Source organism: Apus apus, chromosome 13 (assembly GCF_020740795.1).
Source record: "Apus apus isolate bApuApu2 chromosome 13, bApuApu2.pri.cur, whole genome shotgun sequence".
In the NCBI taxonomy this organism is placed as follows: domain Eukaryota; kingdom Metazoa; phylum Chordata; class Aves; order Apodiformes; family Apodidae; genus Apus; species Apus apus.
This window is the reverse complement of record NC_067294.1, coordinates 17,004,724-17,017,709: the sequence shown is the minus strand read 5'-3', so window position 1 is coordinate 17,017,709 and position 12,986 is coordinate 17,004,724. Positions and strand designations below refer to the sequence as shown.

The following is a 12,986-nucleotide window of genomic DNA, read 5'->3' as shown; positions in this document are numbered from 1 at the left end:
TCCTTGTGGTTTGTTTTTAATCATTATTTTATTAAAGGAGTAGGTACGATGCCATCAGATAACTTCTTGCAGATGCTCTGTCAGTCTTGTGCAGCCTTGTTATTTTTAATATCGCAGCACTGCTGCCTTGTTTTGCTGGGAACATTCACGTATTGATTCACAGATTCTTTTGTTGCCTGTATGAGAAAGAAAGTCCCTTTCCCCTCACTCGCCTGTGCTGAGAGAAACATAGAGTAAAGGAAGGTAGATGCTTTCTGACACTTGCTCAGATACCAAGGTGATTTCTGAGAACTGCAGCTCCACTTACTGACTCATAACTGTTAATAGGGTTATTTATTTATTTTTTCAATGGTAAATGAGGGTGCTCATTTGGGGAGAAATCCCAGGGGATCTGCCTCGACCAGTGGGTCACCCTTTTTTCACCTTGAAGAAGCCTTCCCAGGGGAATGCTTCTCTGCCACAGGGGACAAAGTGGTGCCAGAAGAAGCTTCTGGAGGGGGAGAGTCTTATGTTCCCCTTGAGTATCTCTTGCTGGGCAAGTTGATGGGTGGCTGCTCAGGATAGGGATGGGAAGGCTGCTGCCAGGATCATCCTGAGTTATTGCATGGTCTTGTTATGAGATTTGCATGTCTATTTAAGATGTAGAACATCCCCCAGATATTTTTAATGCCTGTTGCTGTGTAGTGAGTTGGAGCTCAGCCTTGTTCCTGTGCAGATATGCAAACCCACTTGTGGGCAGCACTAAATGGAATAATGTACTGGAAAGCAGCTGAGCAGGATGAGACCTTTCTCATTTAGGGAGGAAACACGGTAATTTGGGTGGCCCAGGAAAGGAGAGATGGGATTCCTTGAATACTCCTACATGATGTGTATTCAGCACAGCAGCCTGCTGCTTGTAGTGGCCCTGCATGGAACACTCCCGATTCTTGCCTTGGTTGTGAGGGTGGTGGAAGCACGTTCTGTTTTCCATTTGTTTATTTATTTCTCATCTTGGTTTCAACCTCTGCAAAGTTTAGTATAGGTGTAGAGCTTGGGAAACGTACACATACCAGAGTAACAGATAACTGTGATTTGGTTACAAGGCAATAATTTAAGTCGACAGGTTTAGCTGATAACATAAAGCACAAGAGAGAAATAGGATCAGTTTATAAATGTCAGCAGAACCCCTGCAAGCGAGTTGCTGCCTTGAAGCCAGCTCTGGTGCTGTTATTTCATCTAATATATTGTAAGGAGAAATAAGTGAATGTCTGAAAAAAAAAAATCTGGCCGACCAAGATTAAAAGAACAGGGCTATAAATTAAATTCTTCCTCAGTGTCACTTGAAGCAACTTCTGGGACAGGCTGAGCACATCCAAATAAGAGGGATGCTAATGCATCAGGAAGACCTCCAAGAGACCAAGTGTTTTTAGGCAGTGGATGCTCAGACACATGGCAAGCACCCAGGCAGGGTGAGGGTTTGTCCAGGGAGCTGCCTGAGTCAGGAAGCAGCTGGGCAGGAGAGCAAAGCCCATCCCTGTGCTCCTGCAGCTGCAGCGGCTGCCAGTAGATAAAGGGATTAAACCAAGAACAGGAATAACATTGTCACAGCAGCATGTTGCCACAGGATCAGCTTGGAAAATAAATGCTGTCACTTTGCTTTGACACTTATTCCCAATAAATACCTTGTCATCTGTGCAGTGGCAAGGGTTTGTTATCCTCTGGAAGTGTGTTGGACACTGGCTTTTTTTGGCTGCGAGGCAAAGGGCTGAGTGATTGAGGGGCAGGCAGCACCTTCATTCAGTAACACAGGCAAGGCATACTCATCTGGAGAGAAAATCTGCTTTTCTAAGGTGTCAATTAGAAAAAAAAAAGGTAGAAAATTGCTGAAATCTGAAGCTGGTTTTGTATTTTTTAATTGAGTTTTCTTTCCTAACGACAACTTAATACAAACAATAAGTACAAAATTAATTCCTCTAGGAAAAAAAAAGCTATTAAGAGTGTGATTCTGTATCAAGAGCATGTGAAGCTGTGTAATTGCTTACATATGTATTGCTCTGGTGTGTGCTCCCCGTTGCTGAATCTTATAATTTGTTGCTATTCAAAGAGAATCAACTGTTTTTAAGGGAAATGCCTAGAAGCTACATATTGAAACATGATTGAAATTCAGGATTTACAGCTTGCTTGTTTAAATCAGCAATTTTAATCACATTATTCCAGTCAATCCACCCTCAAACATACTTTATGAATAATACTTCAAAATAGTCCAAAATAAACAAGACCAAAGACTTCATCCTGTCTCAAACATCTGGAATATTTTAAGTGTCTAGGCCAATCTTTTTACTGGAAATAGAGCTGTCTTTCTTGCTTTATTTAATAAAGCAGCAGGTTTGTCCTGCTGTGCCATGAACCTGCTCTGCTGTGCACGGTGGCAAGAAGAAATCCTGGTAGCAATGAAAGCTGCTTAAATACGTCAGGGCTGAGATTTCTGACCCAGACCATCCAAACCCCAGAGCAAATCTTGTTTAGGAAAGTGTGAAGAAGCAGGAAAGGTTTGTGTCTTCTCTGTGGCCAACTTCCTTATTTCAGTTTTGCTGGTTTATGAGCCTGTGCACGCCAGGGTTCATGTTTTCTTTTATTTGCTGCTGGCTGAAAATAGGAAGGAGGAGGGCTCAGCCCTTCTGGAGGCTGCTGCCTTGCTATCCCTTTTGATGTTTCCTTTAAGCAAAACCCATCAGCCTCATTCCTCTCCCCTGCCAACGGAGTGAACTAATGTGGCCAGATGCACCAGGAGCACGACAGCCAGAATACACTGTACTCTTCTAATGGGGACATTTATTTCTGGCTGCACTTGACGGTTCAGGCCTTGGTGCAGTGAGAGCTGTGGCACTGACTTGGGCTGTCCCAGTGCTTGTGAACTGGCCAGGAAAGCTGCTGGCTTGGGGAAGGAAGGGAATCAGCTCATCCCTCACTTCCTCTCCAAAGTGGTGTTCGTGCCCGTGGAGGAAGAAGACATCCTCACAAAATACCATTTTATAATTGTGGTTTTTTTCCCTTACTGGCAGCCTTCTGTCTCAGTGTCTCCTGAGACAGGGAGAGGAGATGGGGTGTTGTCCTTTTCATGGAGATGCTACAAACTCTCTTGACCAGCACATCCTGGCTGTGCTGCTTGCAGGGGGGCCAGCTCTGCTCTCAAAGTGCATTCCTGCAGAGCTCACCTTCTGAACATGGGGAGATGCTCCTCTAGATAGAAATACAGATGAAAGCTCCCATGTACCACAAGTAGAGGAGCAGGAGGGGGGTTGTGCCCATCAGTGGAAAGTGTGCTGAGTGTGGAGGAGGCACATCTAGCCTGTCCTTCCATAGTTTAAGATGGGAAGATAATCAGGTCTGTCCCCTCACATATCCAACCACCAAAACTTCCTATGGTCTGGTGGAGACAAAGAGGAGCTATCAGAAATGCTCCCTGTTTCAACAGGAAATCCTCCCAAATAGATTTTCCAGGTTTTTCTCCACAGATTTATACCTGCTGGATAGCTTTAGGCTTTAAAATGGTTTTGTCTGAATCGTGACAAACATCCCAGTGTTATGTAGGAAGCAGCAGGTCCTTTGATCAGTGCAATATCTCTTTGGTCTCGGGGGATCAATCCAGTCATTCTGTAGACTTGAGGATTTTGTCTTGGAGAACATGTATTTATTGTACAAAATAATTATCCTTGTCTTTGCTTCTGTTTGGTAGGAGAGGCTGCCTGTCTCCTACCTGCTGTGGGATTTTATCCCAGGTGTCTTTTTAAGTAAAAGGAAATGGATCAAGGAAAAGCTGAATAGGGAAACCTCATTGAGAGAGAGGAGCATGAGCAGCTGTGTGTCTGTCTGTCCATCCCTGTGCAGCTGAGATCTCCACCTTCATTCAGCTGTGACCTCTCCAACCCAAAGCAGGCAGATTTCTTGCATTACAAGAAGAAGAAGGACATGAAGAAGCAACAACCAACTGCTGCCCCTTCCCGCCTCTCTGCGCCCGCTGCCCACCAGGATGTCCTTGTGGGGAGTTGTGACCAAGAACAAACACCTTGAATTTCCCATCTTTTCTGCATTTAAACCCAAAGTTTAATGTATTCTATGTGGTTTTGCTAGCAGATAATAATGATCAGATATTCCTTTTCATACAGCATTTCCAAGCCAGCACAGCCTCACCTCAGTACACTTGGTATTCAGCTTACCTGGTCATACCCTGCAGGATGCTTTGATTCCACTTTGGCAGCTGTGTTTTATGCTCTCCACCCCAATCAGCCACCAATTCTCCTTTCTCCAGTCTCCAAACCTGCTCCTGATGTGAGGTTTTAGTGCTCTCGTAGGAATTGGTCTGGGAAGGAGGAGGGAGCCAGTGCTTTTTGCTCAGCTCAGGGTCCCTCCTCCTCAGTGTCACGGAGCCAGCCTGGCTGCATGGGGACATGTTTGGTGGGTCAGGGTGGCAGTTCTGCAAGGTTAAGATGGCACTTGGGTGAAAGGGACATTGCTGGAGGGGAGAGTGGCTGTTGTTGAAGAGCCTGCTCCCATTTCTCATGTGGGACAAGGCTTTCCTATCTTTTGGGTGGGAGTGTGTGCCCTCAGCTTGCCCTTCCTGGCCAAAGCTGAAGTAACACACAGGCCCTAAAATAGCTCAACCTTTGTTTGTAGGTCAAGCTGTTCCTGCAGGGTCACATGTGCGATTAAATCTGCAGACAGGAGACAGAGAAGCCAAACTCCCAGATAGTGAAAATGGTAAAAGTGACACAAAAGAAGAGAGAAGAAGAAAAAGGTACAGTGCTGCACTGCACCAGGGGTGGGTGGGCTGAGGGATTCTTGCCTTTCAATAGAGGCTGGGTTCTCTGGTGCACTCAGCTGCTGTCTCTGACAGCTGCTGACTTAATTACTGGTTTACAAGTTCAGCAGTGCTGAAAACTGAGCCCTGTCCTTTGTCATCCCTTTGAGATGCCTGTACAAGTGCCCTGAGTTGCATATTCAGAGATACCTTTTTGTCTTCTCATGCCATGACACTGAAACTGAATTTGCCATGTGGTTTATTCCTTATTCCTGACAATGTTTTAACTCTGTGCAGTCAGCAGGCTTTGCAGCATTCATTTGCTCATCAGTTGTTGCCAGTGTTCTCCTTAGATCATGCCACCTTCCCTGCACCCACATTTTTTAATTTGTTTTAAAAGTTTCACTGGTACTGGCTTTCCCCTTTCCTCCTAAAAATCACAGGTTTTAGGAACTTCCTTTCCTAAATTGTGTGGGATTTACCAGGGCTTCACTTCCTCCCCAGTTACTCCTGTTTGGAGGATAGAGAGAGGCTCTTTAGCTTCATGATGCCTCAGCAGTTGACCTTCCCTTTTTCTAGGCAAGAGTGTTTGTGGCCTAGATAAACACTCTCTGAACCAGTGAGGTAGGTGTAAAGAACAACACAACATATTTCTTAGCATTTCTGTGTAATTTCTGCTTGGATTTACCCTTGCCCTAACTTTGTGTCTGACAATCATCACAACTTCAGCTGTAGATCTCTGTGTTAAAGCCTGCAAGTCCTAAGTAGTGATTCAGCAGCACAGTGGTGCTTTTTTTGTTTTTCCTCTGAAACCATCCCTGCTTTTCTGTATTCCTACAGGAAATTCAGAGGCATAAATTAATCAGCTATTTTTATTCTGGTAGGACTTGAGTTTTTAAGTCAGCGTGCAGATTGCAGAACCTTTTTTGATTGTCAGGGCAGAGGTTTGAGTGCAAACTACACTCAAAAAGCAGCATTCAGACTGGTGAATATGGAGGGTTTGTGTGTGTTTTAAGTGAGATGTGTGGAAAATACAGCACTCTTGGCTTCTTTCCTCCTGCCATTATCCATTGCTAGTGTATCACAATGAAAATATTATCATATAATTGTTCACTCATAACTGTTTTGCTTTGTTTCCTCTGCAAGGCTGGGCAAGGTGGATGTTGACTCTAGTTCATTCACATCCCAGGAGCTCAAAAAGGCATTGGCTAAAATGAAGGAAAGTGAAAAAGCAGAAAAAAAGGTAAGGAGAGTTCCCTGTTTCTCAAGCAATGCACAGTACACAGATGCAAACGCCCTTACATGACTCAGAAATAGGATGGTGAAAGTAATTGCTTGGGAAAATACTGTACAGACTAATCTTCTGGTGAATATGGACATACAGTGGCTCTGCTGGTAGTGTTAGAGTTCATGAGAAACTTGTGCTCATCCTGGATTCTCTGTAAAAATGGAAACCTTTTCTTCAGGTCCATTTGATTAATTCCAAACTTAAAGACCTTGTATTTCAAGCTGCTTGTAAATATTTAAGTATATTCTCACATTTCAGGGTATTCCATGGTAATAATGATCTTGTGGGCTGTCTGGGAAGAGGGGTTGCGGTGCTGGAGTGGGATCAGCAGGTTAGCCATCAGATGCTGCTGCTTTTGTGATCTTTGTTCAAGTGAGTGGGATCTCAACTGGCAAACCAGATACAGTGTCCATGTAACTGTCCTTGAGAGCCATCCAGACACCAGATTTCTTGTTGCCATTCTTGTTGTACTGATGACAAAGCAAAGCTGTGGGATCTTTCCTGTGACCCCAGAGCAGGTCTGGTCAGTAAGCTCTCCAGTGTGATGCTGCTCCCCTAATTTTTTTAATACCCATGTGATTAGACCTGAATTAATAATGCAAAAAAGATGCTTGCAAACACTTGTGTGAACCCAGGGGCTCATTTCCTTTCCATTGGGTGGTGTTTTAAGCATTGTTTTGATTTCCGTATTCGACTGCCACTTGGTTCACAAAGATGTCTGCAGACCCCCAAGGTGGACTGGATTGAAGCATGATGGTATTTGTAAAGGAATTTACTTTGCTGTTCACTGTCCTCCTTGATTAAGGTTTCCAGTCTCATGCCCTGGGTAATAAAACCCAAACAGCTGTGTTGAAGCACAGGCTGAAGTTTCCTTATATAAGCTGTAAGTTTCCCATTTAGTTACAAATAGTCCATGATCCAAAGGGTAAAAGGGAATATAATGCTGCTTCCAGCCCTCCTCAGGCTTGGAGCTGGTCCCCAGCTGCTGGCATGACACTGGAGGGATGATACACAGCTCATGGAGCACAGCCCTGTTGCTCTCTCCACTCAGCATTATTTCCTTAGGCCCTAATTCCTCCTGCTGCCTTGACATTGTCTCACTCGAAGGAAAACTGAGGAAGGAGTCAAGGCTGGAAAGTTTTGGACCCACAGAAAATCTTTCCTTCCTCTATTTGCCACCAGGGCATTATCTCATTTTCTGTAAGATTATTTGTGTAGCAGCCACCATTACTGATAGCAGGACTTCTTGAAATGAGTGTAATTTAAATGCAAAAACTAGTGATACTCTATTATGTGAAAATAAGCCATGTTTTAAAAAACCCTGCTAGAATAGCTATTGTCCCAGCAACTGGACTAAAACCAGCTACATCTAATGGACCTAAAGTACTCCATTTAAAATCACACCTGCAGGGAGAAAATTCATCCTTGAAGTAACTGTGTCAAAGAAAATTGAGTTACACCACTTGTGTTCCCATCTATGCTCTTGCAGAAGCAATTCTGTGCAGTTGGGGGGGGGGGTGGGGGTGGTGTTCTGGTACCTGTCATAATTAGGCCACTAGTCATTAGTGGCCATTGTATGGCTGCCATGGTTGACAGGCTTTACTGCCATCACTTTTTTATTCCTCTGATGGCTGGAGCCCTTGGCTTCTCTTCACATGTGGGGGAGCGGGGCAGTGCTCGCAGGGGGGAACACTGCACCTGCAAACCCTCTAGCTGGGAGTCACTTCAGGATAAAAACATATTTTGGTGGTTTTGGTAGTGGTAGAATCCCCTTCCAAGGGGGCTTTCTTACCTTCTCCTGTGGCAGCCCGTCTTCAGTCTGGCCTCTCTGCTTCCTCTATCCCCTCCTGCCCTAGTGCCACCAGTGCTAATGCTGGAGAACCAGTCCCTGCCAGCTCTGGGGTGCTCCCAGATCTCTAGCAAAGCCTTTTCCTTCTCACCACATGCTTTCCACAGCTCTTAGTTCATCACAGCCCTTGGGTGCTGTTTGTAGGAGGGGGACGAGCCGCCCTGCAGGACGAGCTGTCCCCTGGCCAAGCCCTGTGGCACAGGGACACCTCAGCTGCCCCAATCTTATCTGATCCTATCCTATCATAGAATGGTTTGGGTGTGAAGGGACATTAAACATGATCTAGATCCAACCTTCTGCTGTAGGCTTGGACACCTCCCACCAGCCCAGCTTGCTCCAAGCCCCATCTAACCTGCCCTTCAACACTGCCAGGGATGGGGCAGCCACAGCTTCCCTGGGCAACCTGTTCCAGGGTCTCACCACCCTCACACTAAAGACTTTCCTCCTGATGTCCAACCTAAATCTCCTCTATTCCAGTTTTAATCCATTCCCCATATCTGGTTTCCTCCTTTCAAGGCTCACGAGGAAGAGGTGAGGAAGAAGTTCCGGCCCATAGAGCAGCTGAAGGAGGAGTTTGAAAAGCTGAATGTGAAGATGGAAACAGATTATGAAATTATGGTTAAATTAATCAGCAAATTCAACAGCTCTGCCTCCACGCTGGATGAAAAAGTAGCAGCACTTTATGATCTTGAATATTATGTTCACCAGGTAACAAAAATGCATTGGCAACTACCATGTAAAATCCAGGAGATATGGTGTCATAAATGTGGGTTTATATTTCTTATCGGTATTGGGTCTTACAAATTGCTTAATTATCATAATCCTGGGACAATAACAGACAGCAGAGGGCTACTGCAGGCTCATTTTTATATCCGAGCTAGAATAAATCATCACTTGTGCCAGTAGCAAGCAGTTTCCTAGGGGTTAGCGTTGCCTGATTTGTTGTCTGCTCTCAGGCCTTTTCTTCTTGCCATATCTTTTTTTTCTTTGATATGCTAAATGTTACAAAGTGGGGTTTTATCTGCCATTTTGGGGTAAGTATAGTGATGGCTGCTAAAAAAAATAAAGTGATTTTCTTGCTTCTGTGGAAAGCAACTGTGGCTGCAGGTAGATCCCATTACACAAATTCACAGGGAATGTCTTTGTACCAGAGATGGCAACAGTCACCCAAAACCCTGTATTTTGCTTTGGCATGAGTAAGAAACAGCCTGTAGAGCCTCTCACAGCTGGGCTGGTGGCAGAAAGGCCTGAAGAGGCTCAGGCAAATGGCAAGTTGCTGAGTGTCAGCTGAGCTGTGCTCATCAGCTCTGCATGAGGTTGAATGTATTTCCTGAAATCTCCTTTCCTCAGGTTTGTGCTCACACTTTCTCCCCCTCCTCTGATCCCTCTTGCTCTGCTTTCTTCTCACACATTGTTACCTCCCGTTGGGTGCAGGCTCTGGGCACACTGCTCTCCTAACTCATGCTTGTGCCTTTCCACACTCAGCAGCTTGGGTGGGTGTCTGGGCATCAAGGCTCTGTTCTGCCTCGTGGGAAAGGACTGGGCTTTTCCCTCCATGCTGACTGGGAGAGTCTGACACGGACTGGGAGAGCTTTTAGCGTCGCCCTCAGTAACTTCATCATTTCAGAAGGTGAATGGGGCAATTCTTGGGAGATGCCAATGTGAGACCTTTCACTGGGATGCCAGTGCTTAAAGCCCAGCCTGCTATTGAGGGAAGGAAGCCAAAGGAATGTGCTGCTGAGAGAGGGAGTCCATGCACCAGCTAATAGAAGTGTTATTTCCAGGGCTCTTTGTCTTGAATTTCCACACTAAATCTCTGTCATACTCATGCAGAGGCTTCCTTGCTGTTTGTTCTCAATGCTTTTGTTTCACTGATGGCATCTGTCTGACTCAGAGAATAAGTGTGAACAATGGGTGCCCAAAGAGCTTCATATTTATACTCAGGGCTAATTCTTTCTGGTTAAGGGTGCCAGAGCATCAGGCCAGCATGCTAAAAAGCAAGCCTCAAACTCCGTGGGATTCTTTGGATTCCAGCATAATGAGTCTGGACTATTCCAGCACAAAACCCTGCCTGCTTGCAGCATGGGATGGGGCAAACAATTTCAGAAGGGCAAGAGGAGCAGGGAAGCAGTCCCTGCTCCCTGTGTGGGGACTGGAGCATCAAAGGGGACCATATCCAGCATCAAAGGGGTTGGAAAGGGGGAGATGGTAGGGAGGCTGGCAGGGAGTATAGAGGCCTCTTTTGTGCATCCATCACAAGGTTGCTCTGTGCCTGCACTGTCGGGGCAGATGGCTGGGCAGCACCTTCTCATCAGGCAGGAAGCTGATAAGAAATATGACTTGTCTCTAAGCCAGCATGGCTTTTCCTCCTCTTTCTTCTTCCAGCCAGTTGAATGCGTCCAGAGCATTATCTCTGCTTGGTACTGACTTTAGCAGCACCGGCTTAATGTAATTACTGAATAGCAGCCAAATATGCTTGTACTGCATAACCTGGGAAGGGCTGAACTTGTCAGGAGTCCTCTGTGGCAAGCCATAGTATGCTATCCTGGAGGACAGGGATCCTTGCAGGCAGGGGTGGCCCAGGGCAGCATGTACCCACGTGTGGGACCAGTGCTGGCTCTGCTGCTCCCTCGTCCCCCAGCCTCCCTCTGGGGGTAACGTGCCACAGCTTTTGATAATCGTTTGGCTCCTGGCTGTCCTGCTGCTGCTGCCTCTGGTGCACAAAACACCCTGTCAAGTGGAAAATGCCATGCCCTGTAGGGTCTGCAAGCAAAGGATGCTCTCTGGTCCATGTCACAGTCTTTAGCCCCCAGGAGTGCTGGGATGTGAAGCAGCACGTGTCTCCGAGGCAGCTGAGGGGAAGCAGTGGCCAGGCCTGAGCTGGGGGAGAGATGCTCCCTCCTGCTCCTGAAGAGTCAGCCCCAGGGCTCTGTTTTTGCTCAGCTTTTGGTTGCCAGCTCTGGTTTACTTCTTATCAGTCAGGATTCAACTTGGCATGTTTGGGAGCCCATCTTGGAGAAAGAGCAGGAGGGTTTGGCTTGCTAGATTATCTGTAATGCATAAAAACCAAATGCAAATGTGAAAAGGCCAGAGCATAACTCATTTATAAACAGAATTCATGGTGCTTGCACAGCAGTGTGAGGAGCCAAGACCCGTTCTCACGCATTGCAGGCTCTTTCTCTCAATTATTTACTCTCCTTATCTTCCTCTCTCCCCTCCTCTGACATGCTACACCGTTTCTCACTGCTAATTTCCTCCCCGTCGCGTCCAGCTGACTCGCTGCTTCTTCCTCGCTTTCGTTTTCTAACATTTTCTCTCTCACTTCCCCTCCCCTTTTTCTTTCTCCTCCAATTTGCAGTGGCTCCCTGAATAACTGTTGGCATATTTGCTCTTCTCCTGCCCCCTCACCCACCTTCCCCATGTACTTTACTCAGGAGCTCTTTTGATCTTTGGCTTCCACGCTGTTTGGCGTGGACTGAAGCAAGGCACGAGCTGCTGCCTCGCAGCATTTGCTGCTGTCCTGAGAGGTTGATACTTTCAAGGTGTGGAGTTTGGAGGTTTTGTTGGTTTATAACAGTGAGTGAAGGAAGGAGCTCTCACAACAGACTCCAGTTAAAAAAAAGATAAATACATCTTCAAAATAAGCTTCTCAGCACACTTTATAATTCTGCGGTTGAGGTGTCTTGGTGACACTGGGGCTGGCCTGAGGGACTCCAGTGTTGATGAAGATACAGTGACAGTTGGTTTTACCATGACTGATGCTGGATGCAAACTTCTGCCTGTCTGTGCATTTCCCTCTTGAGCAGAAGTCAGTGTCAAATTCCAGAATTAAAACAGCCTCAGACTTTTGACAGAGGCTGACCAACAAAAGCACCTGCTGGTAGCTGAAATTGGGTTGCTGCATAGATTTCTTTTTAGACACAAATGGGCCTGCAGAAAAGTAAGAGGCAGGTGCAGTTTATAGGGACAGTTAAAAGAATGGGATCTGAAAGGATACAAAAGCTGCTGCAAATCCTGAACCATACCCAGCAGACCTGCAGAGATCAGGTTTCTATCAGCAGCTTTGCAGAGGGACAGCAAGCGGCAGGTGTTGTCCTGTTGGGGAGGAGAGGAGCTGTAGCTCCCCAGGTCCTGCTTTGGTGACGACGGACCCGTAAGACACAAAGCAGAGCAGCTTCTTCATTCTCTTGGGTACCTAAAATATCCAGCTTGTGACCAGTTGTGGTGAAGGCACATGGCTGAGGCAAAAATAACATTGAGCATGAAGTCACTCTTGACTAAAAGGGCTCTCAAGCTGGAGCGCAGTGACTGAGACCAATGTTCCCCGCACACCTTATGGTGTTTGTCCTGTCCCACCCCATTGCTGAAGCTGGGGAGCTTGGTTTGCCCAGCTGATAAATCATATTTAGGTTCTATTTCCATCTACCAACATATGCTGTTGTCTCCCTGTCTTTCAGGGAGGAGAAATGTTGAAATTCTAAACCCAAGTTCTTTGTACACTCAATTCTGAGTGTTCATCAGATTCTCCTTTAAGCTGAAATAAAAAAAATAAATTGAAAACTAAAATGCATTGATTTCACTTTAGACTGAATGTTGTACCTGAAGTACTTTGTGCTGTTTCTCTAAATTTTGTTTGGGAGCCACTTGGAGCCCTTTTTTAATCTCCTCTCTGAGACCTGATGCTGACTGCCTTTTGTGCCTGGTTAGCCCTGAGTCTGGTTAAAGCCAAAGACTGATGAATCCCCACTAATGTTTAAACTTTCCCCTACTGGCAGTTAGTCTTATGAGTTAGTCTGCTTGAGGAAAGTCATTGCTGAGTCTGCCCTGAGGAGAAGCTCCTCGCTGACCCTTCCAAACAAGGACTGGCTTTTTCTTTTCGTGTCCACGTGAAGTTGTTGATGGTGAAAAACACCCAGAGTGGCCTGAGTGTCTTGCTGGGAGCAGAGGTCATGCTGCCTGGGTACCATCACTGCTGACATCCCTCACTCCTGGTGCTGCAATTACAGCATCAATTAATTCATTGCATCTGCAAAATAAACAATTCCCTGAGTTCCCAGTAGTGGCCTGCTTAG

General features: G+C 46.0%; 1 protein-coding gene across 8 annotated transcripts in view; it reads left to right on the top strand.

The window, feature by feature from the left end:
• The window catches only part of SIL1 (SIL1 nucleotide exchange factor), a 93,963-nt gene that overhangs the window by 46,035 nt on the left and 34,942 nt on the right, over window positions 1-12,986 (top strand). For 7 of the 8 annotated variants that reach the window (XM_051630781.1, XM_051630784.1, XM_051630780.1 and 4 more), the window contains 3 exons: window positions 4,654-4,774; window positions 5,924-6,020; window positions 8,431-8,622. In XM_051630781.1, coding sequence (XP_051486741.1) covers window positions 4,654-4,774; window positions 5,924-6,020; window positions 8,431-8,622 — 410 coding nt within the window. The remainder of the gene's footprint in view (window positions 1-4,653; window positions 4,775-5,923; window positions 6,021-8,430; window positions 8,623-12,986) is intronic. The other variant, XM_051630788.1, reaches the window with a different exon arrangement.